The sequence below is a fragment of the Barbatula barbatula genome (assembly GCF_947034865.1).
Source record: "Barbatula barbatula genome assembly, chromosome: 8".
Taxonomy (NCBI): Eukaryota; Metazoa; Chordata; class Actinopteri; order Cypriniformes; family Nemacheilidae; genus Barbatula; species Barbatula barbatula.
This window is the reverse complement of record NC_136771.1, coordinates 18,071,533-18,094,197: the sequence shown is the minus strand read 5'-3', so window position 1 is coordinate 18,094,197 and position 22,665 is coordinate 18,071,533. Positions and strand designations below refer to the sequence as shown.

General features: G+C 44.8%; 1 protein-coding gene across 1 annotated transcript in view; it reads right to left on the bottom strand.

Annotated features, from left to right (window-relative positions):
* The window catches only part of chrna8 (cholinergic receptor, nicotinic, alpha 8), a 59,183-nt gene that overhangs the window by 21,447 nt on the left and 15,071 nt on the right, over window positions 1-22,665 (bottom strand). Inside the window, exons 2-3 of the mRNA XM_079462278.1 lie at window positions 20,442-20,581; window positions 739-783 (exon numbers count right to left, since the gene is read on the bottom strand). Coding sequence (XP_079318404.1) covers window positions 739-783; window positions 20,442-20,581 — 185 coding nt within the window. The remainder of the gene's footprint in view (window positions 1-738; window positions 784-20,441; window positions 20,582-22,665) is intronic.

Sequence of the window (22,665 nt, the reverse complement as noted above, 5' to 3'; positions counted from 1 at the left end):
CACCACTCCAAGCTGTAAATCTGTCTGATTTGGGGCCATCACATTAGACTAGAAGCCATTGCGTGACATATTTTATTTGGCTTCACTTTAAAAACTTTACAGCCATGCACTAGGATCAACTTATTTGAGCCTACTTTCAGATATTACTGATGTTGTTTATGCTTTTTAGGGGGATGTCTGAACAATGAGCAGTTGGGGAAGATGCGTCACATAATTGAGCAGAGCAGGAGAATGGTTTAAATTTCCCAAAATAGCTATTAAGCTTTACACAATGATGGTGTGGGTCACATCAGGGAAAAGGAGGAGGAGATGGACCACTTGTAAGTATCAGAGATGCAACGATACTAAAGTTTTCCCTTACAGATGGCCTATTATTCAGAGTGATATCTGACGATGTCAAAACCGATTCTGAATATTTAATTAATATATTGGGATATATTTGGCCCGATCATCGGCTGTTTTAAAACTATTGACCGATAATGTGAAAAATTTATATAAAGTTATTTGACATAATATGACTATTATAAATCAAACCCTCAAAAAATTACCGTCCCAAAATCTCAAGAATTAAAATGTAAAATGAAAATGCATTAAATAGAACTAAAAAGCAGGATTTTGAACAATTGCTCAAATGAAATAATTTCTTAAAGCAGTCTGTACATGTAAGCATATGAATTCATGGCCAAATATGCTTGCCAGGCAAAATGAGAACAAAAAGCAATTGAAGTAAAAACTCACCAGCTGTAGCCAGGCGTTGGTTATTAATACCTGATTTTTTTCATCCTGGAGCAGAGAAAGTGGAGAGAAAACAGAGTCACTTTCAAATGAGGATATAAACGAAGGATTACTTTAATCTATAATCCCACCTATTTCTGTGAATAAAGACTTTTGTTCGCTTGTTTTGACCTCTGTGTTGCATTCGTTCTCTATCTCTCTCTCACCCCCACAAATGCACACTTTGCCGTTTGGAGCATTGAAGATAAGGCCAAAATAGAAAAGCTACTGTGCGACAATGAATGGAAGCAATCTATTCTTAAAGCACTTGACAACGTGACAATTACAGTTACAATAAAGATCTTATAGTAAACCTATTGGATCTAAACCTTCGTTTCAACACGCTTCAATTTGTGTGTGAGCTTCAGAACCATCTACTTTGAATGATCAAAGATGTTTGTTTTATTTAGAGAAATGTCAGCATTGATTGCCTCATGACCTGTAATAATCCACAGTATCTTTGTAACAAGTTCAATAAAAGGAAGGAAGGAGGCGGGAACAGGCGAACGTAAAATACTTTTATTTAAATAAACAAATAATAAAACACAACATTAAGTTACTTCATACCCCCATCGCCCCTCACAGGCTCGGGGGTGGGGGATCGCCCAGCCTCGGCGGACTATCCCCTGGGGGTATGCACCGACGAGACGAGAGAACGGAGACGGGAGCACTCCGAGCGACCGGAATGAGAGAGGGGAGAGTGGAAAAAAGAGAAATTCTACTCCGGTTCCCCGACATGCTGTAGCTCGGTCCTCAAACAGCCGGGGTACTCTCCTTCCCGGTGCCTTGCGGTGGCCCTGAGCGCTAGACCTTGTACCCCCTGGTGGCCAGCGGTGGCTCCTCCGGTAGGGAGACAGTAGCGGGCCCCCCGTCCCCTGGTCCTCCCCCTTGGACAGATGGACGCAGGCTCTGGCCTCTGGCAGGCGGTGGCCCCTCCCGGCTCTTCTGCCCCTGCTCCTCCTTCTCGGGCGGACGGACTCTGGCTCCGGCCCCCGGCAGGTGGTGGCCCCTCCCAGCTCTTCCGCCCCTGCTCCTCCCTCTTGGGCCGACGAGACAGGCTCCGGCCTCTGGCGGACGGTGGTGCCCCGCTCCCTCTGGTTCTCCTCTGCTCCAAGAACCACCGCTTCAGGCAGCGGTCTCTCGTCCGAGCTGCTCGAACCCTCCGGTACCGCGAGGCCACTCGGTGGCATTGACTCCCCGACAGCATGTCTTTCCTTCCTCCCGGGTTTCGGCACCACTGTAACAAGTTCAATAAAAGGAAGGAAGGAAGCAGGAGGGAACCAACGAACGTAAAATAATTTACATACAATAAAACACAACATAAAATCTAGGCATGGTCCTCTCTCACTGACGGTCCGGTCGCTCGTCCTCTTATGCTCCCAATCTCCTCTGTGATGCGAGACCGGTGCGCGTACAGCTGTAAAAAAACTGCTTTGGATAAAAGCGTCTGCCAAATGAATAAATGTTATCTCGCAGTCTAGATCACAGTATCCCAAACTGTTCTGATATTCTTATGACATAACTATCACCAGCTAGAAAACAGATTTTTACTACGAGCTCATGGCAAAGACTTAACTTCAACCTCAAATTATGTTATTTTTTACTCACCTACATGACGTTCAACATGTTTTAAGACCTCCCGGCATCTTTGGAACACAAATAAAGATAGTTTAGAAACATCCCAGAGATTTCAAGGCCTTCTTATAGTCATCATGGTTATATTTTAGGTCCAGAAAAATACTAAAAACATTGTTAAATTGGTCAATCGGCTAATAGTGGCTCAATAATTTTTTTTGAAACGACAAGAATACTTTGTGGAAGAGACAAACCAAAATAACAAGTTTAATCGATATATTCTCCTCTGTAATGTGCCATGCGGTGTTAGGCGCACAAACGGAATGCGCATGCTTCGAAGTGCTCTTGTGAACGAGCACCATAGACTGGCAAGACAGGAGATTATCGATTAAACGCGTTATTTTGTTTATTTTTTCGCACATAAAGTATTCTCGCCGTATGAGCTGGTGGACCGATTTAACAATGTCTTTAGTACATTTCTGGACCTCGACAACATCTATAATCATAATGTCTATAAGGAGGACATGAAATCTCTCAGATGTTTCTAAAATATCTTTATATGTGTTCCGATTACACAATAACACAACTTTCCTTTAAAAACGTGAAGGTCTCTCAGGGGACTGTTGAATATGCATGCTGAAGATTCCCCTTGCAAATGTTCTCTCTCTGTCACTGAGCTTTTTGTCACTGAGCTTTTTTCCGCAGAGCGGGCCACATTTAACATTCGGTTTCCAGGACATTCTATGAGCGAGTGAGGGTGACAGTTATGAAAATGGGATAAAACATAACAAGTGCAACCTGACACTGAGCTCAGATGTTACTAAACACTGACAGTGTGTTTTAGAGTTAGCAGTGAGAGGTGACTTTCTTTGTATTTCACACTATATTTCACATGATTTTTGTGTTATATCTGATTAATGTATTTATTTATTTAAATGACGGATTAGATGAAAGAATTTTATGACACTTCGGTGGTCATTTACATTTACCGACTGCCTTGTAATTTCAAACCTGTATGACTTTCTTCTGCAAAACACGAAAGAAGATATTTTGACGAATGTTGGTGAACGAATAAAGCCGGTGCCCATTATCTTCCACTGTATGGACACAAAACCAATGCAAGTCACTGAGTACCATCATTGTTCGGTTACCAACATTCTTTGAAATATGGTCTTTTGGGTTCATGCACAAGAAAGAAAGTCATACAAGTTTGTAATGACAAGAGGGTAAATGATGAAAGAATTCTAATTTTGGGGTAGCTATCCATTTATCAATAATGTTTTTTTAATGTTTTATTGATTGATAACATGGGATTAAATTGGGCTATAATGATCTGGAACGGACAAGAATCATACCACTGGACCAGCATTTTTATATTTCATTTCTACTTTAATGTATTTTTTCCTGCATTTACTTTATTCTTCATTTATTTGATGAATGTTACTAACCCATTTTTACACACATATCCCTTGAAAATGTTACGTTGACTGTCACTATCTCTCTGATCTTTTGATGTAAGGTCCCCGAACATGTTTTGCCATCTTTTTCTATCCTCCATGTGTGTCATATGCAAGAGAGAGCGGGACAGGTACATCCCGAATTCTACATCTGTTAACATGCCACGTCAGTTGTCTGTTTGATCCTCTATTGACTGTCTATCATCTATATTTTACCTGGTGATGCATCACGACTCCCTCTCTTCTTATTCTCTTCTTTCTCTGTCACACTAAGTTCCCATTGAAACTCAAGGTAACATGTCATCACTGCAGGATGAACTGAATGTTTCTGACAAACAATCAACTTCAACAGTGAGGAAGATAAGAGTGTTACCAGCTATAGCACAAGCCCAAACTAAATCTGAATGGCACTAGTCACACGTCACGGAACTAAATAAACTTGTGCTCCCACATTCTTGGAAATTATATTAGAACTGTGAGTAAAATGTATCAGAAGGTCACTGAATAGACGTACATTATGAATGAACACTGCTGCTTTCTAGTAACCTGTACATCTTATTGTTACTAACTGTACAAGTTGAAGTACTCTAGAGATAAATACTTACATTAATAATATTTTTATAGATTAGACTTTCAAGCAAACAAGGTTATTTTTTCCCAACACCTTGTTCTGTACATATATGGCATCAAAAATCACGGTTCCAGTCCATTGTCTTACTGAAGAACATAGAAATATTAACACAACATCTGGCAGCTTCCTTACACACACTAAAGGCTGTCCTAAAGGTAAATTCAGAAAATGTTTCTTCCGTTTTCCGCATAAAGAAATATTACTCCACAAATAATAGTACACTCACATAAACCTCCAATCATAACAGTTTGCCAAAGCTGATAATTGGGGCATTTTTTTGCAGTATTGCATTTTTCTAATAATCATACATACACACAAAATGTGTGTTTATTCAATGTACAGTATGTCATGAATAAATCACCTCGTACAAAAGTTACGAATTCCTCTGAGATGATGTTGGATTTACGCATTACTTATAAGTGCATGACAACACAAAAGAACACAGTCTAACATAATATGTGTAATGATTCTGCCTTCTCTTGTCTTGATTTCCTGGTCTAGGGGCAGAATCATGACAGATCCACGTGTTTTATGTGGAGAGAGACGTATTATTGTCAATCAGAACATAATATGCGTTCTCTCCAGTCTCGTCATTTGGCCCCGCCCCTCTCGTTCCTAGTATAGCTTTCCTCCAGTGTCTCATCACCCACACCTGCCCATCGTTATCTCCTTTGTTAGTCTCCCTATATATTGCCCTCTTGTCTATTGTCTTGTGCTTGTTCGTTTTACTTGTTACCTTGTCCTAGAAGCCTTATCCAGAGAGTCTGTTGAGTATATCCTAGTCTTTGTGAGTGTGTTTTAATCTTAGTGTTTTTGTTGAGTTCTTGATGAGTGTGTTTAGTTATCGTGTACTCTGTTTTGTTACCCCCTTGTGGGTTTTTGTTTTCTGTTTATATATATATATATATATATATATAAATAAATTAAAGTCCTGGTGTTAACCCCTTCATCCCCGTATTGCTGCCTGTGCTTGGGTTCTTCCCTTACTTGTTCATGACTTTAGTTATTTACTGGTTGTTATACATGCGTACAATCATGAACAATTACTACAGATGGTCAAATTTCCCGACCCCTACTTTGGGAACCCTGGTTCTAACAGACCTCATAAATAAAACTATGAACTTGAAAATGAGTATTATATGGCTTTTAATACTGGACACAAGAAGTTACAAGGACTGCTTGTTAAGACCACATTTCTAAACATGACCTGAAGTCACCCATTCTTCAGCTAGTCTTTTTATCCTGTGTCATTTCAAGATATTTATCTGCTTGTGAACACTACAGGACCATCCAACACAATTCTGTGTATCAACATTTTTTTATGATCCTTGCAGGAAATGAGAGACATGTGATTTCTTTGCCTCCGGTAATGAACGGTGACTGACTATTGTGATTATATTGAGATAAGGGGGCACATGAGCGTTTTCGCTCTGTGAACCGATAAATTGAATCCTTCATATGAAAAAGCCATGGAATGAAAAAGAGTTGCCGATGACAGGGGATTATCCGTAACCCTGGAGGGCTCTTCAAACAGAGAATTTAAATGAGTAGATTTGATTTTTATGAAAACATAATGTGACTCAAGCAATATGTTCTCCATATGTTTAATTTAAAAAAATCTGGAGGAACACGTGCAGATAACTAATCAGGCTGGCTTGCTATGACCAATCCCACCATTCAGATAATTTACCCGGCTGGCTTTCCATGACCATCTCACAATCAGATAACTAACCCGGCCGGCTTGTTCTAACCAATCTCAGCAATCATCTTTTAGCCCGGAGTAAACCCCTACAAAGAGACAAGATGCCTTACTCGCATTCTCTCAAAATTTTCGCAGCATCCCACCTCCACACCAACTCCTCACTATCAGCCTATTTTTACCCAGCATAACGGGGTGGGGGGCGACCGGAGTCACACCCATACAAGGGGTGGGCGCGCCAGTTCGGAGGAACCACAGAGTTGATAACATTATTTTATGACATCGTAATGAATTAGCTGCAAGAAACGTGAAATGTAATGCTACGTTAGCCCGTCACTGATATTTGAAATATTATTAACCCTTGCAGTCCTTAACAATTCCATTTCTCTGGATTTGCACATTCGTGTGAACATTTGGGATAATGTGAGTACACAACTGCATGTAATATATCACACTGTGCAAGTGGTTTTTGGATATTTCATAACAAAATAATGACATATTGTACCTTTAATTCTTTTTAAAAACCGTTTTATTATGTTCATCTCCAGCATGAACCATTGACATTCTGCATAAAGTTTTACAACTTAAGATGTAGATGTTATGATAGAAATGACCCTGCCTCTGTTGACCTGAGTTTATAATCTCTTTATCCTTTAATATTCCCGCAGCTGTCAAGACGTTACATTTATATATATCAGTTTGTACAGTACCTAGAATTTCAAAATCAAGTGCATGTGGTAGATCCTTTTCTATCTAGTGCCTAAACTTTGGGACAGTCTTCCTAGTACTGTCTGGGAGGCAGACACACTCTGTCAGTCTAAATCTTTTCAACCTTGCATACACTATACTTCCATAATATACAGTAAATCCTCTAAGGGTTTAGGCTGCATTAGTTAGATCAACCGGAACCAGGAACACTTCCCCTAACTGATGTACTTGCTGCATCAAAGAGTGTAGAACAGTACTCTATACTTTCAGCTGTCCTTTCTCATTGTTCCGAGTCTACGGCAGCGAGCAGATGTTAGTCCTTGCCCAGATATGGTGGAAGAGCTGAGAGAGGGAAGCGGCAACCTGACAAGAGCTGGAATGGTAGAGCTGAAAGTCCTCACAACAAAAATGTCAACTGCTGTTCGATTATTACTGATAATATTTAACCAATTATTTACCTTTTTACTACGTGTATTTTCTATTCTGTCAGGCTTTTAGAGATGCTGCAGTTTTTGCCAGAGGGGAACTGGTTCCCCGGTTGGACCAAGTTTTGGGTTTGCAACCGTTTGCCTGACCAGGGGCAGCTTCATATTTATTAATATAACTTATAAATGTAACATTCTAAAAATTGTATTATTACATATAGGAATTTATAGTCCGTACAATATTTGACCTGTGTTTCTTTCTTAAGTGATATCTTAAATGTGTGCTTCTTTGAGATAACCACGCTGTGCGTGCGTGCGTGCGTGTGTATTGGACTCTGTGCGTGTGGAGTGTATGAACCTGTGTGCCTGTCTGTATTCTGTGTGTGTTCACTATAAATAAAGTTGACTTGACATTAACAGTAGTTCCCTTTCTGTCGGTCTCTCGACGTTGTGTCGACAGAATGGGGTTTGACTTGAGAACCTACCTTCTCTGACTGACTTGAACAGGCCAATGAAAATTGGCGAATGAAATTTGCATGCCGGACTCCGCCCCCGGATATCCGGGTATAAAAGGGAGCCGGCGTGCCGCATTCATTCACCTTTTGTTCTTCGGAGCCTTCGCATCCTGATGCTGACGACTCTGCAGATACTATCTACGTGTTGCTGGTCTTACGACGTGGTGCAGCGGACTGTCCCTTTTCCTGTGACTTCCCCTGGGCGTCTCGGCAACTTCCAAGGCATTTCTCTAAAGAGCGAGCCCTTTTCAGGGCTTAATATTTCTTCAGCGCGGCATGTCCCGCTGTGCTCATGGGTGCGGCGCACTCATCGAGGAAGGGGACGGACACGATGTCTGCCTCGTGTGTCTGGGACTCCAGCACGCTGAGGCAGCGTTTGTGGATACATCTTGCCCGCACTGCGCGCGGATGGCTAGTCAGACGTTGCGTCACTGCGCGCGGATGGCTGTCCAGACGTTGCGTCACTGCGCGCGGATGGTAATTCAGACGTTGCGTTCACGGGTAGCTGCGTTCTTCCGAGAATCAGCCGCCACCTCGAGTGCTTCCCGTTCTGCGGCAGCAGTGGCATCAGCCCTGCCGTCCGCTTCGGCGAGCACCGAGGGTGATCGGGGAATTACCGTGAGCCTCAATCCGTCAGCCATCGGCTCGCGGACCGTTCACGCCCCGCCTCGCTCGTCTGACCGTCTCGGAAAAGGCGGTACGCCGCCTTGTTCCTCCGTCACGTACTCGGACACGGGGCGTGACGACGATGAGATGTCGCTCGCAACATCGGAGGGCGTCCTCTTGGCATCCGACCCTGACGATTCCTTAGAGCTTCCCCCTCCGGGGGGTCGAGCTCAGGATGAAGCGGACGTTGAGATGTCAACCATGCTTTCCCGGGCCGCGAGTGTTGGGCTGCAGTGCACCGCACTGCCAGGTAAGTCCGCCCAACGCACGTGGTATCTGGGGACCGGCCGTGACTCTAAGCCACGGTCGGCACCGGTACCATTCTTCCCGGAAGTGCATGAGAAGCTCAGTCGGACCTGGAACGCCCCTTCTCGGCGCGTGCACGTCAGACTAGCTCGGTCGCCCTGACTTCCCTCGATGACGGGGCAGCTGAGGGCTACGTCGACATCCCTCAGGTGGAACGTGCAGTCGCGGTGCACCTGTGCCAGCAGACAGCTGCCACCTGGAGAGATCGACCAAGGCTCCCTTCCAAGGCTTGTAAGTTTTCGGCATCGCTGGTGTCGAGGGCTTACAACGCTGCGGGTCAAGCTGCCTTGGCTCTTCGCGCCATGGCCATCCTGCAGGAGGCCAGGGCGTTGGAGGAGTTGCACGAGGGAAAGTCCGACCCTGGGCTACTGCCGCACTGCCACTGACCTCGCTCTTCGGGCGACAAAGGTGGCGGCGCGAGCCCTGGGGTCGTACGATGTCCACACTGGTGGTCCAGGAGAGACACCTTTGGCTGAACCTTGCACAGATGCGGGACGCTGAGAAGGTTCGCTTTCTCGGCGCTCCCATCGCGCAGGGTGGGCTGTTTGGTGATACGGTCGAGGGCAGCAGTTCTCGACTGTACAGAAGCAGACGGAGGCGATTCTGCCCCGCCGCGACCCGGCCGCCTATCGTCCGTCGAGGTCCCGCGCGGCGTCTGCTTCCCAGCAGCCCCGCCCCTCTCCGACTCAGACTCCGGCCCCAGCGCCCCCTGCACAGGCGGCCTCCCGGAGAAGGACGTCGAAGAGGAGAGCACCATCCCGTCACCAACCTCCGCGGAAGCAGAAGCGTTCCTGACGGGGTGAACCCAGGGAGATCGAGTTCACCGGGCCCGACCCTGGCAACTACATCGCTAGAGGGTCGGACTGGGACGGTGCCTGCCCCGTCCCAGCAACACCAGCCGGGTCCTTTTCAGGGCCTGGCGCCCACTTTCTCACAGAAAGAGCTTTCTCTCTCCCTGGGTCTTCTTCACAGCCGCTCTCACCCTCCGCAGGACGGTGTTCGGCAACCCCACGTTGTGTTTCGGCGAGACACACGGTTGGGTATACTCTCAGTGGCCACCAGCACCCTCAGTCAGACGGTGCGGTATGCCGCGATATCGCCCGACAGGCACCTCGGCAGAGCCGCTCTCCTCCCCGGGGTCCCCCCCCGCGTCGAGGGAGCCGTACTGCCAGCCATCGAACCACCCCCCACGGGGGCAGTGAATCAGATCGAACCTCTGGTCCCCCTGTCTCGGTACCTGGGAGCCTGGTTGGCTCTTCCCAGACCGGCACGGTGGCTAGAGCGAACGATCCGTCTCGGCTATGCGCACCCGAGTTTCGGGGCGTCCTCTTCACATCAGTGGGAGTAGATGCTCCCGTGCTTCGGGCCGAGGTCGCTACCCTTCTGGCGAAGGGGGCGGTCGAGCTCGTCCCTCTGGTTGAGATGTACTCCGGGTTTTACAGCCCGTATTTCATTGTCCCCAAGAAAAGTGGCGGGCTGCGCCCCATCTTGGACCTGCGTACCCTGAACAAGCACCTACACAAGCTGCCGTTCAGGATGCTAACGCAGAAGCGCATTCTGACGTCCGTCAGGCGTCAGGATTGGTTCATGGCGATCGACCTGAAGGACGCGTACTTCCATGTGTCCGTCCTCCCTCGTCACCGGCCGTTCCTACGGTTCGCTTTCGAGGGACAGGCATATCAGTACCGCGTCCTCCCATTTGGTCTGTCCCTGTCTCCTCGAGTCTTTACGAAGGTCGTGGAGGCCGCCCTCACTCCCCTCAGGGAGCAGGGGGTGCGCATACTCAACTATCTCGACGACTGGCTCATCTTGGCGCACTCGCGAGATCTGTTGTGTACACACAGGGACCTGGTGCTCCGGCACCTAGACCATTTGGGGTTACAGGTCAACCGAGAGAAGAGCAAGCTCTCCCCTGTGCAGAGCATCCTTTTCCTCGGTATGGAACTCGACTCTGTCTCCATGACTGCACGTCTTTCTTCCGAGCGTGCCCAGTCAGTGCTGACCTGCCTGAGGAACTTCAGGCAGCAGCCAGCGGTCCCGCTGAAACTTTTTCAGAGGCTCCTGGGACACATGGCGTCCTCGGCGGGGGTGGTCCCCCTCGGGTTGATGCACATGAGACCGCTACAGCACTGGCTACAGAGCAGAGTTCCTTGGAGTGCGTGGCACACCGGCAACAGGCGCGTCGCGATCACGCCCTTCGGCCGGCGCACCCTAACCCCATGGTCTTCAATGACCTTTCTGCGGACAGGGGTCCCTCTTGGGCAGGTTCGGGGCGCGTCGTGGTGACGACAGACGCCTCCCTGCAGGGTTGGGGTGCTGTGTGCAACGGGCACGCAGTGTCGGGTCTCTGGACGGGCCCCCGCCTGCGCTGGCATATCAATCGCCTAGAGTTGTTGGCGGTGCTGCTTGCACTGAGGAGGTTCCTTCCCCTCGTGCAGGACAAGCACGTGCTGGTCCGGTCGGACAGCATGACTGCCGTGGCATATATCAACCGACAGGGTGGTATTCGTTCACGGCAGCTATCGCAACTCGCCCGACGCCTCCTCCTGTGGAGCCAGCAGGTGACCAAGTCTCTGTTAGCCACGCACATCCCGGGCGACCTGAACCAGACAGCCGATGCGCTCTCTCGTCAGTCGACGCCCCGCGGAGAGTGGCGGCTCCACCCCCGCGCCAGCTCATTTGGGTGCAGTTCGGGCAGGCACAGGTGGACCTGTTCGCCTCCCTGGACACCACCCATTGCCCGCTTTGGTACTCCCTGACCGAGGGCCCCCTCGGCACGGATGCCCTGGCGCACAGCTGGCCGCGGGACAAGCGGAAGTACGCCTTCCCCCCAGTGAGCCTCATTGCACACGTCTTGTGCAAAGTCAGGGAAGAGGAGCATCAAGTGCTACTAGTTGCGCCTTACTGGCCCAACCGGACTTGGTTCTCGGAGCTAATGCTCCTGACGACAACTCCCCCCTGGCCGATTCCCCTGACGAAGGACTTCCTTTCTCAGGGGAAGGGCACGTTGTGGCATCCGAGTCCAGACCTCTGGAACCTCCATGTCTGGCCCCTGGACGGGACGAGGAGATCCTGAGTGGTCTACCCCCAGCGGTGGTAGAGACCATTGTTCAGGCTAGGGCCCCAGCCACGAGGCGGTTATACGCTTTTAAGTGGCGCCTCTTCTCGTCCTGGTGTTCTTCTCGTGGAGAAGACCCACGGATATGCTCGATCGGGAGCGTGCTGTCCTTCCTGCAGTCGAGACTCGAGAGCAATCTCTCCCCTTCCACGCTGACGGTGTATGTAGCCGCAATTGCCGCTCATCACAGGCCAGTTAGTGGGAAGTCTCTGGGACAGCACGACCTGGTCATTAGGTTCCTGAGGGGCGCGAGAAGGCTGAATCCGGCCCGTCCGCGCTCCGTTCCCTCTTGGGACCTCAATGTGGTCCTGGCGGGCCTCCAGAGGCCCCCCTTCGAGCCCCTCAGAGATGCCGCTCTTTCTCATCTCTCGATGAAGACGGCTCTCCTAGCGGCGCTCGCCAAGAGGGTAGGGGACCTACATGCATTTTTCGTGGCCACGGATTGCCTAGAGTTCGGGCCTGGTCAATCTCACGTTATCCTGAGACCCCGGCCTGGCTACGTGCCCGAAGTTCCCACCACTCCCTTTCGGGACCAGGTGGTGAACCTGCGGGCGCTCCCTTCTCGGGAGGAAGACCCAACCCCTTCCGTGTTGTGTCCAGTGCGCGCGCTGCGCCTCTGCCTGGACTGCACGCAGAGCGTCTGGAGCTCTGAGCAGCTTGTTTGTCTGTTTTGGGAGGTCAGCACAAGGGGAGGGCTGTCTCCAAACAGAGGTTGGCGCACTGGATCGTGGACGCCATCAATGGCTTACCGATCACAGGATCTCCCGTGCCCGCTTGCAGTGAGGGCACACTCCACCAGGGGTGTGGCCTCCTCGTGGGCACTGGCTCAGAGCGCCCCTCTGGCAGACGTATGTAGAGCTGCGGGTTGGGCTACGCCCGGCACCTTCGCGAGGTTCTACAGCCTCCGCGTGGAACCGGTATCAGCCAGAGTCTTACGAAGCACCGCCAGGTAAGTCCGGCAGCCGGTGGGCGTACGCCTGCGATAGCACTCCTCCATAGGTGAGACGTGGTGCTATCCAGCCTCCCCTCTTCCCCCCACGTGGGCGAAGAGTAGGCATTCCATCCATCACTAAGCACTCCTCGGCGTCGGGCTCGGCGGAGCAGCCCTGCCTCCCTTGGCCTGTTTCTGAGCTCTAGCAGTGACTCAAACAAGGCCTAGTGCTCCACACGTAGTAACCCCCCCACAGGGCGGTTCCGTCTGATGTCTTCTCATGAATGGCTCTCAATCGATGGCCCATGACCTCTCCCAGGTGTACTTCACCTGCTCGCGACACCATCTCGTGTCTGCATGTCTCCCACGTGCTCTCCCCTATCCGGTGAGACCGTGTGTGAATCTCCACTAAAGCTCCTCCCTGCGGTAGGAAGTGGTCTCCGTAGCGCGTTCCCTCAGGGGGGAATGACGCTTCCCAGTGGCCTTACGGTGCCGGGCGGCTTCTCGCTGTTAAGAGAACTAGGCCGCCGTCCGTGACGGCCGGTGGAAGGGGCTCCCATCTTTTTTGAAAGCTCTGGACTCCTTCCCTTCCGCTGGAAGGTTGCAATTCATGCTTAGCGCTCACGTCTGACACGCCCAGGCCAGTCAGCGTCGCTTCGCGAGGAATTGTGACGCGGCACAGCGCTGTGGCGTTTTCCGAGGAACCCCATTCTGTCGACACAACGTCGAGAGACCGACAGAAAGGGAACGTCTCGGTTACGTATGTAACCTCCGTTCCCTGATGGAGGGAACGAGACGTTGTGTCCTTCATGCCACAACACTGGCCGCCCGCTGCAGCAGTCGGGGCAAGATCCTCAGGCTCCTCAGCACAAAAGGTGAATGAATGCGGCACGCCGGCTCCCTTTTATACCCGGATATCCGGGGGCGGAGTCCGGCATGCAAATTTCATTCGCCAATTTTCATTGGCCTGTTCAAGTCAGTCAGAGAAGGTAGGTTCTCAAGTCAAACCCCATTCTGTCGACACAACGTCTCGTTCCCTCCATCAGGGAACGGAGGTTACATACGTAACCGAGACGATAAGTCTATTGACTTACTGTATCTTACAAACAATTTGGCAGTTTGGTTTGAATTACCACAGTTTTACACAAATACCTGTGGTTAAAACCTATGGTTACTGTTTCAAAAATAATGGTATAAGTGGTTAATATATGTTTTATTTTTGGTAAAAATGTGTTTAATCTTCATTAGAGAATCACAAATGTGCAAATTAACAGAATGATAACAACCACCATTATCCTAGAACCAGACCAAAATACTTGCCTACAAAAGAATTTGAAGCCATTGTCAAGTTTAGATTGCGTAAATTTGAAAAATATAACGCCCGCACCATCACGAATAAGAGATAACATGGCACTGATCGCGGCAGAATGGAAGAAGCATTTCGCCATGTGAAAAGAACTCCATGTGCAACGTTAATTGTGGCAGACAAACTGTGCTGTTTCATCCGACAGAAGGGAACATGTTATTTGGTGTTTGTAGCTAAAGTTATCATCAAATTATAGAGCATTATAACTGGGCATTTGGCCTTGAATTTGTGTGATCATCTAGTATATCACTGCTGTAGCACATTGTGACATTTGATTCTCAGAGAAAATGTTTAGCTAGAATGCACAGTAAGTTGCTTTGGATAGACGTGTCCATGCAAATGTTGGTAAACTAGTGTATCAGATTTTTTTCGAAGTGAAATCCCCCCTCCACAGGTGTGCACTAAAAGTGACCCATGAACAGATTGGTCATAATGGTCTCTTTCCTCCACTGCAGGTTTCATGCAGCAGAGAAAATGGTAGTGTCTCTCTTGGGGTTTGGAGACGGCAGGCGGTGAGTGAGACAGCCCTCCACAGTATGAAGAACAGAAGGATGGGGGTCAGGTATGGGTTACTGGTTCTCTGTGCAGACGGTGAGTGTGAAGGGTTCCTGCTCTTAACAAGACATTGCTCATGGCATTCCCAGCATTCATGTTAGCTATCTGATGAACCCTTATAAGGACACCAAGCGTATTGTATACACATGCACTCTGTTAATCCATGTCAATGTAAAACCATTCACTACACTATATCAGCCTAAATTGGCTATATGAAGTACATGCTTTTAGACATCTGTTTTAAGAATGTTCCAGATCTAAATTGTATCTCTGTCAACAGCATTTGTGGCGTAATTTGAGTTAAAAAAAAAATGTATTTGTTCGAATAAAAACCAGGTTTTCCGTCATCTACTTTCATTTCTTTCTCTGTAAACCAGGCCAGTTCCTTCGAGGGTTTAAAATCAGAAATATGAATCTCATATTTTGTTAAAGGACTTACGTGAATTATTCAGTGAAAATCTGTTTATTGTTGTGAAGCTGTCTAAATCATCTAAGTTGGACAGATAACGTCCGTTCAGGCATTACTGACGAAATACCAGAGTTTGCTTCTTGTGGAGTTTGGTCTGTGAGGTGGACCTTAATTTGTGGAGTGAATTTTCCCCCCAAAATTTTGTTTTCTGTGTACTTGCTGTGTATTTTCTGTGTATGTACTTTCTGCAAAAATGTACTAGTATCATCTAGTGATGATTATTGTATAATTATACAACATTGACATTAAATAGATAAGGTCAGTGATCATTTGTTAATAATTCAAGAGATTCAAAGAAAGAGTGAAGTGTAAGTCGTCTAAATACAGACGGGAACAACTGTATTGGCACAATGTACTTTCACTGTAAAACGTAATGAGAACAACAACAATGTAGGGCTGTCAAAAGATAATTCGCGATGAATCGCATGCATATTTATTGTTAGTGTCATGACCACGGTGGTGAGACACGGGCAGAGGATCCAGACGCAGACAGCGAGTAAGAGGTTAACAAGGCATTTATTAACAAAAGACAAAACAAAAACCCACAAGGGGGTAAAATACAAAGAACAAGGGTAGAAACATGGTGGATGGACAGGAACACGGACAAATTACAAAAGACTAAAGATAACATTACATTAAATACAAATCCTTACACACCTGCACCGATCGGAATGAACCGGCACAAGACACAGCGGCATTAAATAAGGGATCAAATCAAGAGGGAACAAGTGTAGGGCATGAAATCAATAACAAGCAATAATGAGGAGGCGAGGAAACGGGAACAGAGACGAGACCGGAGAGAGTGTATGGCAAGCCATAAGGGCCATAAATGCCTCTCTCCACATTAAACATGAGGTCCTGTTATGGTTCTGCCTCTTCACGTCATGTTTTTTTGGTCTAGTGGCGGAACCATGACAGTTTGTGTTTTCTGTATGTCTGTGAACTGTGCATATTATTTTGTATACATGTATATATTTTTAGTAATGTATTTATTTATATTTACCTATCATTTTAATTATATATAAATGTTTATTACTTTTTATGGCTTTTATATGCTTGTATGAATATGTTTTTATAAATACAAAATTTATATGCACAGTACATAGACATACTGTATATTATGAAAGAAATGAAAGTAGATTACGGTAAGCCTGTTTTTTATTCAAACAAATGATTTATTTTCTGTTTTATCTCAAATTATGCCACAAATGCTGTTGACAGAGATATCATTTTTATCGTGACGCGCTGGGAGTGTGTGTGTGTGTGTTCAGGTGTTTTGAATTGCAACCTGTGTTAAGCCTTTGTTTGGAGTGCATGAATCATGCACTTCACTTTTTAATATCCAGACTATGTGAGCATTGTTAAGTTAACTGTTCTTTACCTTTGGGGAAAAGAGAACAGGTAAGCAGGTCGCGCAACTTACATTGCCAGGTCAACACTCACACTTATATTGCCTGTAGTTTTTGGTAGTGGATCCCAAGATGAAGCCCAATGAAGCATTGAACCTTTTCAGCCAAGTGGTTCGCAAAAGGGTTCATTACTCAATGCTTCATTTGCTCACAATACCACCTGGTGGCCAAAGAGTGTAAAACAAACAAATACATTACAGATGTGCCTAATGTGGTCTGTCATACACTGTATTTTGTGCCAGTTAAGGCAAATAACAGTGAAAAAAAATCTATTTCCACATAGACTAATCTATTAATATAATAAAATGCATATTTTTTTAGGTGGTATATAATGATTGTATAACATAACTGTGTAATAAACGTATTGACTTGAAGTTAATGGGGCTATCAAATGTGTGTAAATCAGTTGTTTGGTCATAATTGGCATAAGAGGCAATATTATATTAATATATATTGTAGATGCAAAACAACTTTTACTGAAAGCCATTTTTTAAATCTCTTTAATTTTAGGATATGACATGTGTGCTTTTTGAAGCTTTAAAATCATGGCCCTAAGATGAGAGAAGATATTGAATGTAAGTCAGATTGTGTTGCCCTTTGGTTCCATAAAGAAACTTTAACATTGAAAAAAAAGTAAGAAAGAGACGTTTCTTTAAAGGGGTGATATGACGCTGCTAAAACAAGTATTATCTTTGTTTTAGATGTAATGCAATGTGTATACATGATTTAAGGTTTAAAAACACAGTTTTTTCCACATACCGTGCATGTTTGTATCTCCTCTTTGCTCCGCCTCTCTGAAGAGTGCAGATTTATCGAGGTGAGCTATGATTGGCAAGTAAAGCAGTGTGTAGTGATTGGTCGCTAGGAACGCCCACCTTACTTGCACATACATTTGGGCGGTCTTAGACAAATCATACCACGAACTGACATAGATGTGTGGGGGTGTGGTAACACGAGTCGTTTCAGGCAGGTCTGGGAGAGCATTCGCTTTTAAATAGAATGCATCTTTTGTTCCGACACTTTAATATTTGCGATTTTACGTGTCTATTCCATGCATGGGCAATTTATAACACACCGAAGACACATATGTATTCCAGACATATGACCCCTTTATAGAACCTTTGACTGAATGGTTCTTTGTGGAACCAAAAATGGTTCTTCTATAGCATCGCTGTGAAGAACCTTTTAATCACCTTTATTTTGAAGAGTGTACATTCAACCTGATCATACAGAAATTCATAACTATTATACAAGGTGGATAACTTGTATGAATTTGAACGATGTAAAAAAACATACTAGTATTGGAAAAATGCCATAACGAAGCCCCTCCCCTAACACCACCTCTAAACCTTTTGTCATTGGCAGGAAAAGGAATCTTACTAAAACGTACGAGTGAGATTAATTTTGTAAAATAGTTCAGTAGAACTGAACGGACCAAGGGGGCCCCCTGAAAGGCAACAGCCTACAATTTTTTCAGGGGGCCCAGAGCAGCAAGCAGAGCTCCTGTTTTCAGATTCAATGTTAGCCAGAAAATGTAAATATGCTGGAATCGTATCATGCTAATGATTGCACATAAACTAAACTGACACTCATTTCAAACTACTTCATTGTCCCTTTAAACTACCAAGTAGTTCTATTTAATTATCAATTCAGTTACACTTGGGTAAACTTTTCTTCCTCATAATCGTAAAACTATATGGCTTGCTTGAATGCATTGCAAACACTGTGTCAGCAGTACAAATCAAACTCTTGCCTTTTTATTGCCAAATATTTTAGTCTTTTGTTTCTCACAGTCCACATATCCCCAAACCCATTCCGCTCCCGGCATTGCAATGATGTAGAGTGGTGTGGCAGCTGCCACCCCCAGCCCCCCTAAGCTGATTGAGAGCAACTCATGCGTTCACAGTTTCACAGCATCCCAGTCGTAGCCTATGGGCCTCTCGCCATCTGGGGCCACCCAAGATCCGCACCATGGCAGCCACGTAGGATTTAACACGTAGGATAAACAGATATTTCATAATTCACACAGTGAGCTGGATGAATGGAGATAGATTTCAGCGAGGTGATGGGGGTCACGGGACGGCACGAATGGGACAGTGAGGCATGCAGTCTTTTTTATGGATTGCATACAGAGGTAAACACTAAAATCATAAAACCACTACAAGAGAAAAATCAAAGCAGCTAAATCAAAAGTTAGAATTTAAATGGACTAGAAAGTTAGTGGATTCCCTAAAAGTACCTAGTCATTTAAATGGAACCAATATGGTGCCCTGCACGTCTCTGCGGCCGCAAGTTCCCTTCTGACAGTGACATATTCATTTTCCCTTTTGACAGGTACGGATCCTCTTTTAGAGTATGTCCTTATAGTGTATTAATTTTGCATATCACAACTGTGCAAGGGATGTATATACCTGTTTCATATTTTCTTCTGGTTTCCCATGTGGGAAGATCTTATTATTGCTGCACTCCTTCTCTGTTCGTACAAGGCTTCATGGACAGGCAGAGACTTTGCCCAGAACAGTTTCCTTCCACCAACCTTAAATATTGCCAATGTTTGAATCTTTGACGGTAGGGGTCCTGAAAGAAATGCATTTCTACCACCCTTTTAGGCGCTGAACTGTGCCTTAAAGGCACAAAGTTATTGTCATTCTTTTAACTATAAATATGTCTACCGTCTATGTCAATTAGTTCTGTTATTAATTGTGCCTCATTAAGTTAGCAAAGTTTGCCTGATGAAGTTAGGGTTTTGGGGCAAAAAAGTTAATTTTTCTATTGATCATGACAGCAGTCATTATTCAAATGATGAAGAAATGAAGAGGGATATAATCGGACATGTAGCCAGATGTGCTGAGACGTCAGATGAACTTCCTGCATTTCAAAGAGCAGATTGCTGAAAGCAGAAGTGGAGTGATATAACAGCTCTAACAATCTAAAGCATTCTTCACAACATTGTTCTCAGAACTGGCCTGGCATTAAACTAAGATTTTATAGATTTACCTGCTTTCAATATTTGCTTTAGGGAACTGCTAAAGCCAGTGTAAATACAAGACGTTATAATTTTTTTGTTCTTTTCACGTTTCACATTTGAATTAAATTGTATTTATTTATTTTCCTATTTATATTCATATACATAATACATGTTTTTACTATGAATCTTAATGTGAACCTTTGATAACATTTTTCTAAAAATAAAATTAATTTATCTTTGTAATTATGTAAAGTAAACCTATTTTGTTTCAAAATTATTCTACATTAAAATATTAAATACAAAAATACTGTGTTAAAATAATAGAGTACAAGAAAACTATACTTAAAACAATTACTTCTCAATTGGCATTTGGTCTTGCGGGCTATACTTGAAGTCATACTAGATCATTCTACTGTACTTGAAAGCACTATGAAAGCAGATAAAAAGACGACTATAGTTCATTAATGATGAGAAAGAGTGAAGAAAACACTGTGCCATTGATCAAACCACAGAAACACAGATGTAGCCACAGTAATGAGGTGCCACCCATTGTCTTTTATGTGGTTATTGTCCTTTTATTGCAAATGACACGGTAAAGAATTATGGGAACCAATTATAAGGTCAAGTAAAAAGTTAAATCAAGGGCACTTAAACTTGGCCTACCATCAACTGAACTACAGAACCAAGTAGCTATTACTGTATCATACATAATCTGAAAAGTTTTGTTATTTATTTTCAGTCAAAATGAAATCAGTCATGAATAAGATTATGAAGATTAAACTGCATATGGCCAACAGAAAACACTGGAAACTAGCAGAGGACGTGTCATACATGGTATGCTACAAAGAACGTGGGTAGAAGATACTCACCACATCTATAATCTGAAGCAGTGTGAGCCCCAGTTCCACCACAATAGGTGCAGAGTCATTCAGCACAGGCCTTTCCAATCTGTTGTAACTCTCCATCAATTCCTTATACAACTTCCTCTGATATTCACCCTGTAATGAGTCTGCAGAGAAAGAATAAAAGAAAGAAAGCTTACAATAATCATCCAATGCATGGAAGACGGATGGTTTGCGGTTAAATTATTTATTTTAGTCCGATTTTATTGCCACAGGCTCTGACAGAACATCAGTAACTAGCTCTGCTGTTGTCCTAATTGGGTTTCACCATTTAACATATTCCTAACTGAAACACAGCCAAATAGGGACTTGGACCTCCTGATGTGTACAAATGAGATTTACTCGAATGTATGAAAGCAATGAAATGAATCGATGGAAAAAGAAAGTGTAAACAAAGGAATGGATGACACAATAAAGGCATTCTAGGATCATTCAATGTTGATCATTTCCTTTTATTGCAATGTTTATTTTTAGAAGGCTTTTAAATGTGTTGTTATACAAGTACATTTTCCTACACAAATCAAAGCAGAGCTGGTCTTTAAAAGATTGGAAGCTCATTTTAGGACTTTGAATGAATGAATGAACAATCTAAGAAAGATATTAAACTCGATGGAGGAAATGTGGGAATTAGGTCAAACTGAAACAAGGAATGTGGTGTATAACTGTGTAAAAAGTGTGATGAAAATTGGCTAGCAATTTCGCCCAGCAAATACCAGGAAATAGTCTGCAGCAGTTTCTTTCAACTGTACTTGCAAAATCTGCTATGGGACTGAGCTCGAATAGCTTCAGTGTCGGGACTTTTTATAGCAAAATCGCTGTCAATCAAAAGGAGATGCAGTCTTTCGACAGACCCTCCAATCATCACGCAGAAGCCTGGAGTCCAGGCCAGCCCACTCCTCCATTCACCCCCAGAGACGCAGAGCGTTCGTGGGCGGGACATAATCGCAGCATTTATCCAATCACCGTCTAGTTTCGAAGCACTGAAAAAAACTGTTCAAAGCAGCCCCATTGAAGTCAATGGACGCTAGGCTTCAACAGGGAAATGCACTGTGGGGAATGTTTGAGAAGGAAATCGAGTCAGCCGACCTGCTATATGTAGCTGATTCTGAACGAACTCGTCTTCGAGATGAACGTGTTCTATAGCACATTTTAGTCAATAAAATGTAAACACAACAGTACTGTTTGACCATTGATTTAACTCAGGATATACTCATTTTATAAAGTTCGAGAATATTTGTAATAATGTTTTATGTAGTATCTACCACAATACTTGTAGGATTCTATTTCAATACTACTTGTATTTGCATGCAAGATACTGGACTCTACACCTTTTGGATCAGATGCATGATGTTTTGTGGATATCTCTTTCCCTGCTACGGGTGTATCTTGAGGTATTTGGTGGTGTGCTTATTGTGGCCATTCACCTAGATCCCTGCTTTATTTTCTTGCTTACTCTGAGTGCATGAAAGTGGCAGGCTGTCAGGGTTTGTTTTATCGCTCTAGCAGGCACTGTTTGTTTGTCCACTCATACTCATTCTGTTTGGGCTTTTGGATCATGCACATGCTCAGATTTACATTTATGCATTTGGCAGACACTTTTATCCAAAGTGACTTACATTGCATTATCCTATACATTTTGTTGCTAAGTATGTGCAATCCCCTAGGATCGAAACCACGACCGCGGCGTTGTTATCGCCACGCTCTAACCATTGCGCTACAGGAAAGCTGTATAATTTACGCTGTTTACTCTGGCTCCATTTTAATGTTGTGTCTGTGTATATATTAGGTTTGTTAAGTTTATTGTTTGGTTCGCTTGATTTGTTTAGATTTACTTTTATGAATATTTTAAATATTTAGTTTTCTGAAAAACTCAGAAAACTCAGTTACAACATTTTGAGGTCTGTTATCTGCTGATAACACAAACACAAGACAACCACAGCATGGAGGGCAATAATAGAGAAAGCAGCAGAGGATTTAACTCTTTGGCTCTAAAGGATTAGAGCCCATGACGATAAAGACTGTAACTCTTTAAAAGGTCTATATTGTGAGTCGATGACTGATTCTATCAATCAGGCTACACATTAGTTTCCCTTTTTCACTTCCATACGACATTGGTAAATCAAATGCTGCTTCAACAAGTGATGGATTTCTGGTGGTTTCACAAATCACAATAGTGAATATGTGTATTAAT